A 13,412-nucleotide genomic window follows, 5' to 3' on the forward strand; every position below is an offset into this window, starting at 1 on the left:
CACTACAAGCAGACCTTGCCAAATAGCACTTCTACAGCAATTTTCATTTGTTGCCCATGATACACCTATGTTTAACCTACCTATTAGTCTACTTCCTGGCAGTCCTCCTCTTGTCACTATTGGGCAAAGCTCTGGGGACTGGGGAGAGATGGTCTGGAGAAGAGAAACCTCTAGGTGCAGCCCCTTTCCAGGCTTCACTCTGAGGCCGCAGACCTTCATGGTGCTCTCTGCCACTTTTCTCCCAAGAAAGTCTGCATTGTGTGTGACAGAATTGTGGTGTCCACAGGTGAAATGGAACTCTTAAAATACAGGGTGCATAATATACAGGCATGTTTGTGGTGGTTTTTATTACAAGTAGGAAGGATAAAGGTAATCTTTCCTCCCCGAAAACCATATTCTTCTATCTTCACTTCCCAAGATGAACATTCCCAGTGCTTGCTTACCATGGTGCAGATCTTTGGCTCCCAATGAGCAAAGGTTGGACGTTGGCCCCACAGAGGTGCTGTTCTCTGTGGGAGCTGTTGAGTTCTTGGCTCGCTTCTTGCACTCGAACACAACCAGGTCTTTGCATTGTTTGTGGCAGTTCATCCCGCAGTCTGTGGACAAGACACCCTGATCAGGAAGTCTTTCACTTTCTCCTCCAGGGTCTCAAAACCACATGCATGCAGTGCTCTCGTCACACATGCCTGTCCTGTCTTCTGGAGCTAGGACACTTAACACTTCCATTGAACTTAGCATTCTTCTCACAACCTTGTCACAGCCCTTATGAGTCTGGGAATCAGAAGTGGCATCCTGCTCTCCTAGACAGAAGTGGTGTTTTTCTTGGTCATCCTGCACATACTGCCTACTCTAAGGAGACCCTGGAGGCTCCCAGCTGTTAGGTCTTATTCTTTCTTCCTTGCAGTAAAAGGTCTTTTCTCCTTTACTCCTGAACTTTTCTAGTCATAAGGAAGGACAATTATCCTGGGATATCTACTGATAAAAGGAAAGCTGACAAGGGCCTTTGGTAATCACTTATCTTTTGTTTCAGAAGTGATTCTGTGCCTGTCTTTGGGGACCCATGACCATATGAGAGCATAATCTACCAGTCATCCCTATTTCCAGGGCAAACAAGGCAAAGTGAGGCTCTTGTAATGAGCTGCATAACTAGTCACCCAGATTCCTCTCTTCTTTGTGGTGGCAATCACTCTCAGGGGGTGCTCTAGGGAAGCCAGTTTGAAGATGAGGTTGTGAGGTGTGCTGAGAAGCTGTGGACTGAATGGACAACTACTATGGGTAGAGCGACAACACACTGGACAAAGCTGGGCCTTACCTTTACACCGATACCCTTGTTTGATCACTCCCCAGAGCTGTGGGACAAAGAAGAGACAGTTAGAATGCACCATAGGTCCTTCATCTACCTGGCAGGAGGCTAGACATCCATTCTTTGTTTTCCCTCATTCTGCTCTACCTCAAGTGGGAAGGAAACCTCATTTATCTCTCATGTGTCTTAATCCCTCCTGGCCTTAAACTGAAAACAGGAAAAGTTTGTGCTGATCAGAGGTAAATGTTCTCAAGAAGCTTACTACAGTGGATTTATGACCCAGGTCTGAAGTGGATGAATCACAGGACAAATAGGCTTCTTGAGACTCCAAACTAAAGAGCAAGTATACAGAATCCTGGGGTCACGACTGAGTTTAGGAGGAAACTGTTGGGGTGGGACAGGGGAGGGGCAAAGCCCAAGTGACTTCTTAAAAGGCAGTTCCTTTTGAAGGGGTGAGGATGTCTCATATTTCTCTTTTCTAACAGCATATGGATATAATACTTTAAAAGTATATCCCAAATTCAACATTTCCTCACCATTTATCCCAGGCCCTTCTACCAGAGGAGAAAATAAACCAGGAAGAAACGGGAAAAGATGAGTGCAAGTAAAACCCATGCATTTGAGGACGAGGTTATTGTAGGTGTTTGCTTAGGCTCTAGGCAGGAAGAGTTGATAAAGGTGCATGAGGTCTGTACCTGGCTTAATCACTTTAAACTGTCTCATACCCCTCCCCACGTTCAACCCCAAAGCACTCTGAGAACAACTCACAAATCCAGCACAGTTGTCACAGAAAGTGGGCTTCAGGTAGGTTGTCTCTTGGAAGTTGTGAGGAAAGCCCAGGCCCAGCTTGGAGTAGATGGAGCTGGCCCTCATGAAGTAGGCAGTGATCTCTTCTCTGCTGATGAGACCTTCCCTGCCCGCAAATGAGAGAGAAGGATGTGAGCGGGGCTGGGTAGCAAGGCAGCTTCTAGCCTTAGAAACTCACTCTCTTTGTATCCTTGAGGGGTAGTACAGTATGTATTACCTGACACTTACTTCCATGAGCCCTCCTTTTAATAAGGATGTCTGGGTAGCATGTGTAAGGAGGTGAGATGGCATTACTCATTTCCACAGAGTCACTCTTTGGCTAAACCAGGTTTTCCTAACTAACTTAACCACTATCCACAAGACTTGAAAAAGAAGTGATGGAAATGTGGGTGTAGGGAAATATCTTATGCTGAGGTTTCTGACTTTAGACAGCACCTACTATATAACTGTAACCCACCAACCAAACATTTGGTTTCACACAGAGAACCAACTTCTTGAGAAAAGTAAATATGCAAAATATTAGTAAATATTAGTTGTTCCTCATAATCTGTAAGGACAAAGCAAGAAGGAAGACTAAACTTTTTCTTACTTACAGTTGACTAGACTATTCCTAAACTGGCAGAATTATGGAGTCTTTGCATTTAAAACATGCATTTTTCATGGTAAAGCCGGACAGGCATAGCACTGAGATTCATTAAGTGACCACATCAGCAACACATCTGAGTTTACAAATTCTTCTAGTGACACACCCATAAAGCGTTCTTACCAACAGGTTCACAGCCACATATTCCCATACACAAACCCTCACCTGTCTTTGTCCATCACACAGAAGGAAAATGGAAAACTCGCAGCAATCTTTTCAAATTCTTCCTGGGAAATGTATCCATCCTGGTCATGATCATAGTTCTTGAATACAGACTGTGAAAAAGGAGTTTCTTTGGTGATTACGAAAGAGAAACCAATCATAGCCAAATGACAAAGGGGCCAGAACACCTCAGTCTAAGTGAGAGGAACAAGGAAACCTGCTCCTTAAGCTGCTGCCGAGATTCAGTGGGCCACATCCCAGGTCTCTGCAGGTACCAGCATCTGGAGGGTGGCCAGATGCTTTCAATTCCATTAGCATGTCAATATGCCCTCACCCCAGCTGCTCTGTACTCCTAGCTCACTGCACTGGGGGATGTTCCCCCTTCACTCTGCCCTTTCTTCACTGCACAGCTCAGATTGCCACTTCTCTGTGTAGCTTCTACTAACAGCCCAGTCGGAAGTGCTCCCTACCCCCTCTTAATCCTCTACCAATTGTTCTGTCACTTGCTGGCTCGTTCTTTTCTTGTTACACTGGAATGGTCCACAGGATAAATGTAGAAAAATGAAGGTATACCCCTCCTCAGCATTTAGCACAGTGAATTGAATCAAGCAGTGTCACACTTTTCAGTTTTAGATTCTCATCACCCTTACTTACACTCAAATCTTTTCCAACCTCTCTCTGCCCCCAAATCAACTGACAACCTTTAAATATATGATCTCTTGCTAGGCCTTTAAGAGGTACACCTCCCCCCAGAAGAGGCCAAAGTGTGTTGGCAAAATGTAACTTCTGAACTGTTCTGCAGCCACAATATGAGAAGTAACTGGTTCCCTGTGCTCACATAGGAACGAGTTTCAAGTTTCTTACCTTTGTGTTTCTACCACTGTGCTCCCCTCTCCCCATACACAACACTAAGCCAGGCAATGCCTTGCTTTTCATCTGTGCAAACACAGCTGTACTTACATCTACCATCCTCTGGACGTGTTTGCTTATGGTCTTTGGATCAGGTTTGGGAGATACTCCAGAGGCCCAGTCCACAACTACTGGTGGCTTTGAAGGTGTTAGTGGCTAAAATGAAATATTCAGAGAAATCCCCATGACTATAATGCAATGCTATAACCTTAAGCTCCTTCCTTTCCCATTACCTGGTAGCTGCAGCTGTGGACAACCCTCAACTATGTGCAGTGGCAAGGAGCAGAGGGCCCGCACGTAACTGAAATCTAGAACAGTAACCTTGCCTAACACAAGTGTTGTGCTTTAACACAAGTGTTGTGCTTTACAGTTTATAAAGAGCTCCTCACATACATTGTCTCCATCTAAGATAATTTAAAATTTTCAATATGCCTGGAGTTTCACTTCCCTCTCTATTAAAGCTTTTGTTGAAGCTATCAACAAAGAGTAAAGTAGATCATTTAAATTTTCTCTTTCTAAAGCAACTACAGAAAGAAGAACAAACAAAACCCAGTTAGTAGAAGGAGAGAAATCATAAAGATCAGAGCAGAAATAAATGAGATAGAGATGAAGAAAACAATAGCAAAGATCAATGAAACTAAAAGCTGGTTCTTTGAAAAGATAGATAAAATTGATAAACCTTTAGCCAGACTCATCAAGAAAAAGAGGGAGAGGGCTCAAATCAATAAAGTTAGAAATGAAAAAGAAGTTGCAACTGACACCACAGAAATACAGACTACTACAAACAACTCTGTGCCAATAAAATGGACAACCTAGAAGAAATGGACAAATTCTTAGAAAGATACAAGCTTCCAAGACTGAACCAGGAAGAAATAGAAAATATGAACAGACCAATCTCAAGTACTGAAATTGAAACAGTGATTTAAAAACTTCCAACAAACAAAAGTCCAGGACCAGATGGCTTCACAGGTGAATTCTATCAAACAAAAAAAAAAACAAAAAAAGAGTTTAACACCTGTCCTTCTCAAACTCCTCCAAAATATTGCAGTGGAAGGAACACTCCCAAGCTCATTCTAGGAGGCAACCATCACCCTGATACCAAAACCAGACAAAGATACCCCCCGCCGACCGCAAAAAAAAGAAAGAAATTACAGGCCAGTATCACTGATGAACACAGATGCAAAAACTCAACAAAATATCAATACTAGCAAACCGAATCTAATAATACATTAAAAGGATCATACACCATGATCAAATAGGATTTATCCAGGGATACAAGGATTTTTCAATATCTGCAAATCAATCAGTGTGATACACCACATTAACAAACTAAAGAGTAAAAATCATATGATGATTTCAATAGATGCAGTTAAAAGCTTTTGACAAAATTCAACACCCATTTATGATAAAAACTCTCCAGAAAGTGGGCATAGAGGGGACCTACCTCAACATAATAAAGGCCATATATGACAAACCCACAGCTAACACTGTTCTCAATGGTGAAAAGCTGAAAGCATTCCCTCTAAGATCAGGAACAAGACAAGGATATCCACTGTCTCCAGTTTTATTCAACATAGTTTTGGAAGTTCTAGCCATGGAACTCAGAGAAGAAAAATAAAAGGAATCCAAATTGGAAAAGAAGTAAAACTATCACTGTTTGCAGATGACATGGTACTTACTATACACAGAACATCCTAAAGATTCTACCAGGAAACTACTAGATCTCATCAGTGCATTTGGTAGTTTCAGGATACAAAATTAATACACAGAAATCTCTTGCATTCCTACACACTAACAATGAAAGATCAGAATGAGAAATAAAGGAAACAACATAATTTACCATCGAATCAAAAGAATACCTAGGAATAAACCTACCTAAGGAGACAAAACACCTGTACTCCGAAAACTATAAGACACTGGTGAAAGCAACTGAGGATGACACAAACAGATGGAAAGATATACCATGTTCTTGGATTGGAAGAATAAATATTTTCAAAATGACTATATCACCCAGAGTAATCTACAGATTCAATGTAATCCCTATCAAATTACCAATGGCATTTTTCACAGAACTAGAACAAAAAATTTTTAAATTTGTATGGAAACACAAAAGACCTCAAATAGCCAAAGCAATCCTGAGAAAGAAAAACGGAGCTGGAGGAATCAGGCCCCCTGACTTCAGACTATACTACAAAGCTACAGTAATCAAAACAGTATGGTATTGGTGCAAAAACAGAAATATAGATCAATGGAACAGGATAGAAAACCCAGAAATAAACCTATACACCTATGGTCAATTAATCTATGATAAAGGAGACAAGAATATACAGTGGAGGAAAGACAGTCTCTTCAATAAGTGGTGCTGGGAAAACTGGACAGCTATGTGTAAGAGAATGAAATTAGAACATTCTCTAACACCATACACAAAAATAAACTCAAAACAGATCAAGACCTAAATGTAAGGCTGGACACTATAAAACTCTTGGAAGGAAACATAGGCAGAACACTCTTTGACATAAATCGCAGCAAGATCTTTTTTGATCCACCTCCTAGAGTAATGAAAATTAAAAAAAAAATAAACTGGGATCTAATTAAACTTAAAGGCTTTTGCACAGCAAAGGAAACCATAAAAAACAAAAACACAGCCCACAGAATGGGAGAAAATATTTGCAAATGAAGTGGCTGACAAAGGATTAATCTCCAAAATAAACAACTCATGCAGCTCTATATCAAACAAAGCCACAAACGACCCAATCAAAAAATGGGCAGAAGATCTAAATAGACATTTCTCCGAAGAAGACATACAGATGGCCAAAATTCACATGAAAAGATGGTCAGCATCACTAATTATCAGAGAAATGCAAATCAAAACCACCATGAGGTATCACCTCACACTGGTCAGAATGGCCATCATCAAAATGTCTACAAACAATAAATGCTGGAGAGGGTGTGGAGAAAAGGGAACCCTCCTACACTGTTGGTGGGAATGTAAATTGGTACAACCACTATGGAGAACAGTTAAAAGCTAAAAATAGAGCTACCATATGATCCAGCAATCCCACTCCTGGGCATATATCTGGAGAAAACCATAATTCGAAAAGATACATGCACTCCAGTGTTCACTGCAGCACTATTTACAATAGCCAGGACATGGAAGCAACCTAAATGTCCATTGACAGAAGAAAGGATAAAGAAGATGTACGTATATATGATGGAATATTACTCAGCCATAAAAAAGAATGATATAATGCCCTTTGCAACAACATGGATAGACCTAGAGATTATCATACTAAGTAAGTCAGACAAATATCATATATCACTCATATGTGGAATCTAATTTTAAAAATGATACAAATGAACTTATTTACAAAACAGAAACATACTTACAGATATCAAAAACAAACTTATGGTTACCAAAGGGGAAATGTTGGGGGGAGGGATAAATCAGGAATTTGGGATTAACATACACGCACTACTATATATAAAACAGATAACCAACAAGGACCTACTGTATAGCACAGGAAACTTTACTCAATGTTCTGTGATAACCTATATGAGAAAAGAATCTGAAAAAGAATATATGTATACGTATAACTGAATCACTTTGCTGTACACCTGAACAGCAGGTACACTCCAGTAACATTAAAAAAATTTTTCCTCTCTGTTCTCTACTTACTATTTAGTAGAGACAAGGATGAGGAGAAAAATAGCTAAAAGGCAGGAAGACACGCAAGAAAAAAAAACAAGAAGTGAGGCCTAGACAAGCTGAGATGGAATCCATTCCTAAGTATCTGAGACTTGGCCCAAATTAAAATCTCTTCGAAAAATGAAAGAAGGTCCCCTTTTCGTTGGAATGCCCTCCAACACCCTGAAACCTGCCGAATATGTTCAGTGAACATCTTTGGTTACAATAGTATGCTAGAACTTGGTCTTTCTGTATAGAAACAATGAAATTTAGCCATCTGAACAGATAAGCTGAATTTCTCATGTACAGGCAACTCTCTACCCTTGAGTACCACTTGCTTGGAGCTGGGGAGCTGCCCAGGAGACTGTGGGAATTATTGGTTCTTCAGAAGGAAGACTGAAATTATTTCACCTGCCTGTAGGAAGCCAGGGCCAGATAACCTGTGAAGTCCCTACTGTGCAGCCAGGACTGTGCACAGGACTTCTCATCATAAGAGGTCAAAAGACCCAGCAGACTGCTCTTTCTGACCCACGTGAATACAAGATGTGGGGGCTTTTCTATCTACCAAGTTGAAAGTCCTCTGAAGCTGAGCATCTGATGAATATACATATCATTATCATCAACAAATCATGAAGAGAAACAACTGCCTTGAGGACACTTTATAATTAATAGGAGGGAGAGGTCACTCCAGCCTACCATGCTATATCCCTTCTCTAACTAGTAAACCACTGGCTGATTCCCCCACTCCTTCTGACACTCATGGCATGTAGTTATTTACTGTTCACATATTAGTCTTATCCCCTCGAGTTGTGTACAAACTCTTTATGGTCAGGAACTATTCCTAATACATATGCTGAAGCTTTTCTTATTCCTAGCACAATGTTGGGCACATAGTAAAAAGATAATCTGCTTTTTAACCTGAACTAAAGTCCATTCCAAGATGGATGACCTTGATGAGAGGCTTGTAAAGCACCTGTTACACATGGGCGTCTTACTATGAAAAACTCACGGGGGCTTTGTGGTTCCTGGGCTCCCGGGCATAAGAAAGCTCGTAGATTTCATCTTCAGTGTAGTAGAGATCTAGGGATAACTGCAGATCAAAGGAGAACAGAGTTAATTGCTAGGATGCTGTTTGCCTTTCCCAGGGCCGATGTGTTTCTTTCTTGGTTCTTCCTCTCTACTGGTTTACCCTTTTAGGCTGTAAGTCATTTGTTTTTAAAAATTCACAAAATTTTGGGGGTATAACATCTACCATTGCAGTAGGGCAAGCGTTAGTTTTTGTTAAAGTATTTTTAAACTTTGGAGAAGTCTCAAGATGCCCACTTTTAAACTATGGTTTAATAGCTAAGCTTCTAGGCAGAGCTTAGGCCAAAGGCCCTATCTAGTCAGATGGTCCACACCTCACGTGTTCTCTCCCAAAGCAGACGGATGATCTGAAGGGACAGTTTGCATGGCCTGATACCATTAAAGTTTGATTCCAGCAACAGAACCCAGTTTAAATGAGAACAGGTAATATCAAACAATATTAAGAGTTTCATATAAGAAAAACTTTAGAGGAGAGAGGTCTTAGAAATAATCTTGTTCCTAATCTGGATTCTGTGGATGGGCTTCAGGGGGTTCAGAACTCAAAAACATCCATATTTTTTAGTATATATGGCTTACGTATATTTTGGGAGGGAAATGCTTAGTTTTCCTCACAGAATTTGTGAACCAAGAAAGTTAAGGTTCAGTGCCTCTTTCCTCAGATAATGCGGTCTAAGGCTGAAACTAGCCAAGGTCACCTGGACAATTAGCAAAAGGGCTGGGATTAGACACCAGCTGGACGCAAAGCCTGAGGCACTATCAGAATAATCCTGTGAGGTAGGAAGAGGCTACAGTGATTATTCCGTTCTGCAAAAAAAGCAGATTAAAAATTGTCTAATTTTAGAACTGAAAGAGAAGGGAGAAGTCATTGCAGAGATGAATCCCTCTGATTTTACAGAGAAGGAAACAGAGAGAGTTATGTGCCCACAGTCAGTCACACAGCTGGTGAACTACAGAATCACAGGTCTGGAAGGGAGTTCATCTGATCTCACCCCCCACCCAAAGTGCAAATCCTGGTCTCCTGCATCACAAGTGTTCGCCTGCCCTTGGCTTAAATGTCTCTGGGATCCAAGCCAGTGGTAGCAGGACCCAAATAATGAACCTATTTTTTCCTTTTTTTTTAAACTCAATGCCTTGTCCTTTTTTTAAATGAAAACCGACTGTCTCCAATCTCTTACCAAGCCTTGTATCCTGATTTGCTATCAGCTCCTCCCAGAGAGCTTAGGACTGGCTTTTGTAGGGGGAGGGGAACACTCCTAGAGGTCCAAAGGGCATGGTGCTTAAGAGCACAGCCCCGGAGTCCCACCACCCGGGTCTGAGCCCAGGATCTGCTGCTTAATAACGTGTGGCTTCTGGAAAGTTACGTCTTTGTGCCTCAGAATCCCCATCCATAAAATGGAGGTAATGAGAGTATCCACTTCATAGAGTTCTTGTGAGGCTTAACTGAGCTGATCTTTGATGAGGTAGCGCTCAGTAATTTGTCTCCCATGGAGCCTCACCGTCAGCAGGTGCACCAGGTCCTTGTTGGCCTCCAGGGGTGGGGCCACCTCTTGCAGCTGGACCAGTTCATTGATATGATTGTAAAGGGCCAGCAGCTTGTGGACGTTCACCTTCCCCTCCTCCAGATAGTCGGGCATGGCTTCATACAGGGAGATGAGGTCCTTGAGGTGTACCCCCAGGATGGGGATCTTGAAGTGGGTGCACTCCCCGTAGGCACGCCGGTAGTTGTCATAGTTTCTGCAGGAGGACAGCAGCTCGGTCATCTCACCCAGAACCTACAAAGCAGAGGAAGGGAGCCAGTCACAGGTACCATCCAGGCAGGCTGCGTTTCTGCAGTGGCTGCCTTTTACTCTCAGCTCCTACCATAATTTCACCCCATCCCTGATTTGTCAGGCAGGGGGTGGTCCACCTAAAGGTGTAGATTCTGACTCCCCAGTTAAAACTCCAGCTTATGTCAAACATCGCAGAGTAGATTTAGAAAACGCAAGCTGTGCTTTACAACATAACTGGAAAATTCTAGATGAGGTTTGTGGCCTCTCCCGTTGCGGAGCACAGGCTCCGGACGCGCAGGCTCAGCGGCCATGGCTCACGGGCCCTGCTGCTCCGTGGCATGTGGGACACTCCCGGATCGGGGCACGAACCCATGTCTCCTGCATCGGCAGGCGGACTCTCAACCACTGCGCCACCAGGGAAGCCCCTAGATGAGGTTTTATTTACCATTTTTATGCTAAAATTGTTCTTTAAAAAAATAAGTAAGCACACGATAAAAAAGATTTTAAAAGTACAAGAGTATACAGTGCATAGTAAGTGTCTCTCTGACTTCTACCCCAAGCCACGCAGTCCCCTTCCCTAGTGTCTTCCGAATGATTCCAAAGACACTGCACCGCACAACACTTCAAGTGTGCTGCCCACGCAGCTGGCGCGGGGAAGCGTGTTTCCAGCGTGGCGCTTCAGTCACCTGTCAAGTGGTGTTATTCCTTATGCTGCGCTCTGTGGGCCTTGGCTTGGTGAGTCTCAAGATGGGCCTATGCCTAGGAAGCAGGTGACATTCCACCCATGACCGAAACCCTAGATAGGGAGACTGAACAGACTAGACCAATTCCCAGCAATGGACCTGAGAGAGGACGAGGCAGAGGCCGTGGGGGGCTCTGCGTTAGAGCCTGTGCTCTGCCGTGGCCAGAGGGCGTGTGGCCGCTCCCAGCACAGCAAGGGCACAGCCAGGTCTGCTGTTCCTTCCAGTGCACCTGCTTTAAGTCAGCACGCAGTTCACAGAACCCCACCCCCACGTGTGGTGACCGGCCTTCTCAGAAGCAAAGACAGGAAGGACAGACTCACGTCACAACACAAAACAACCACTTTAAACACTGTGCCGGAAATTCCTGTAATAAAATCGTGGCCTAAAGTACCCTTTCTCCCGATGAAGAGCTTGAGGTCTGGGAGTCAGCCCCCGGCAGCCATGTGGCTGCCAAGAGAGCCTCCTCACACACCTCTAAGGAAACAGGGCGCGCGAGTGTGGAGTGTGGGAAATGCTCACAAGACGAGAGACTAGCAGCAAAGATGACAAAGGTATTTTTGTTCCCCTTGGAAGGTGACATAAACTACTGCAGGACGCTAGCTTTAATTCTGGACTTAGGAATTCACTATGCAGACCACCCCGAAGGTCAAGCAGCTACAGACAGGAAGCACTGCTATGGGGGGACCCCAAGCTGCAGAGCAGCAAGCTACATCTCGTAAACGAAATGACACGAAGGCCCTTGAAATTCTGTGATTCTCTCCCTCCGAGACACAGGCAGTCTTCAGTTGTTCTGCCAGCTCCCAGCCAGCACTATGAGGGAATTATAAGGTGACCAGACCACTGGGAGGTGGGGGTGGAGCGGTGTCCCCAGACCCCAGCATTGTCAGAGCAAGGATGATTAATAAGAGGCTTTCTGAAAGGAGGCTGAACACCTGGGAAAACGGATGTGGCAACGAGGCTCATACATCTCTCCCTAAGAAGAGAGCTCGCGAGGGGACTGGGGTTTGAGTTCAGTAAGGGAGGCCAAATGAGATGAAATGCCCAGAGCAGCTGTTATCAAACCCATACCATAAGTAGCTGCATTTATACCTGTACTATATCATAGCGGTTTACATGTGTGATAACAGCCGTAGGTATAAAGGATTAAAGTCCTTTCTATAAAATCTAATTAATAACGTAGGAAAGTACATAGGACACTTAAGAAAAATGTTCCTCAATAAAATACCACCTATTAAAAAATGGTACCTGAAAAGCTCATTTCCAACTATCTGGAAAAATTCAGCTCTCCATAATGTCACTCTCCAAGGGTTCCAGCTAGCTAGGTTTCTAACGTGTCACTAAATAACCTCACTTGACATGCAGACTGAACTATGGTCACTGAACCACTCTTCCTTGCTAGAGCAAGTGAGTTCTCACTAAAGATGGTGACTCCGGATACTCAGTGGCATATGAACATGGGAGAGACACACACATTGTTTCAAATCACCAGCGGGAACGGGTGCAGTAACACTGCGGCCAGACTGAGTCACAGTCACTCTCAAATCTGTGACATCCCCGTTCCTGTCCTGTGGGTTTTCTTAGGGTTGCTTCCTTGGTATTTTGCCTGGTTGAAAAGGGATGCTTTGGTTCGGAAATGCTCTCTGGGCTGCCCCTCAAGGAGGAAATGCTGACGTTAGTCCTAGGAATGCTGCTAAGAGGCCCGAGAGGAGACAGGAGCACTGACCTTATTGATTTCATGCGGGACATGTGAACTTGTCTCCTTGAGCCTGGAGATTGAGCTGTGACAGAGCCCTCCTATCACAGCCATCAACGTATTGAAGTTCTGTAGTTGGTGGAGCTTCTGTGACACAGAAAACAGAGTCACTGTACATGCCAGTTACATGGGAGCTTAGATGCTGCTTCTCATTTCTGTGTTATGAGTCTTCCTAATTCTGGCCAAAGGCTAGCAATCAGGTATTGCAATTTTCTGTCCATTTCTTTCCTAAGGCTTAATTCCAGACCAGGAGGTCCCAAATCTAGCAAAGCGTCATGTCTTCCTCCTTTAGTTTCAGCTGGTCTGTGGACCACCCTCTACAGCAGTGGCTTCTAACACCCAAAGTACTTGTTTAACACAAAGATTTCTGGACTCAAGTACAGATGTTCTGATTCCCCAGATCTGGGGTTGAGCTTAGGGATCCGTGCTTTAGTTAACATCAGAGCAGGTGGTCCATGTACCACACTTTAAGAAACACTGGTCTAGAACATCTAGAGATGAAAAAATATATCGTTCAGCATAATCCTTTATATCCTTCACCCCAAAGTAACC

General features: G+C 43.4%; 1 protein-coding gene across 4 annotated transcripts in view; it reads right to left on the reverse strand.

Moving 5' to 3' along the window:
• Positions 1–13,412, reverse strand: part of RASGRP1 (RAS guanyl releasing protein 1) — an 86,531-nt gene that overhangs the window by 9,460 nt on the left and 63,659 nt on the right. For 2 of the 4 annotated variants that reach the window (XM_079912588.1, XM_079912587.1), the window contains exons 8-16: positions 12,831–12,947; positions 10,092–10,367; positions 8,519–8,599; positions 3,876–3,980; positions 2,919–3,028; positions 2,072–2,216; positions 1,313–1,349; positions 444–596; positions 81–251 (exon numbers count right to left, since the gene is read on the reverse strand). In XM_079912588.1, the coding sequence (XP_079768714.1) occupies positions 81–251; positions 444–596; positions 1,313–1,349; positions 2,072–2,216; positions 2,919–3,028; positions 3,876–3,980; positions 8,519–8,599; positions 10,092–10,367; positions 12,831–12,947 (1,195 nt within the window). The remainder of the gene's footprint in view (positions 1–80; positions 252–443; positions 597–1,312; positions 1,350–2,071; positions 2,217–2,918; positions 3,029–3,875; positions 3,981–8,518; positions 8,600–10,091; positions 10,368–12,830; positions 12,948–13,412) is intronic. The other 2 variants (XM_079912590.1, XM_079912589.1) reach the window with 1 other exon arrangement.

Source organism: Stenella coeruleoalba, assembly GCF_951394435.1.
Source record: "Stenella coeruleoalba genome assembly, chromosome: 2".
Taxonomy (NCBI): domain Eukaryota; kingdom Metazoa; phylum Chordata; class Mammalia; order Artiodactyla; family Delphinidae; genus Stenella; species Stenella coeruleoalba.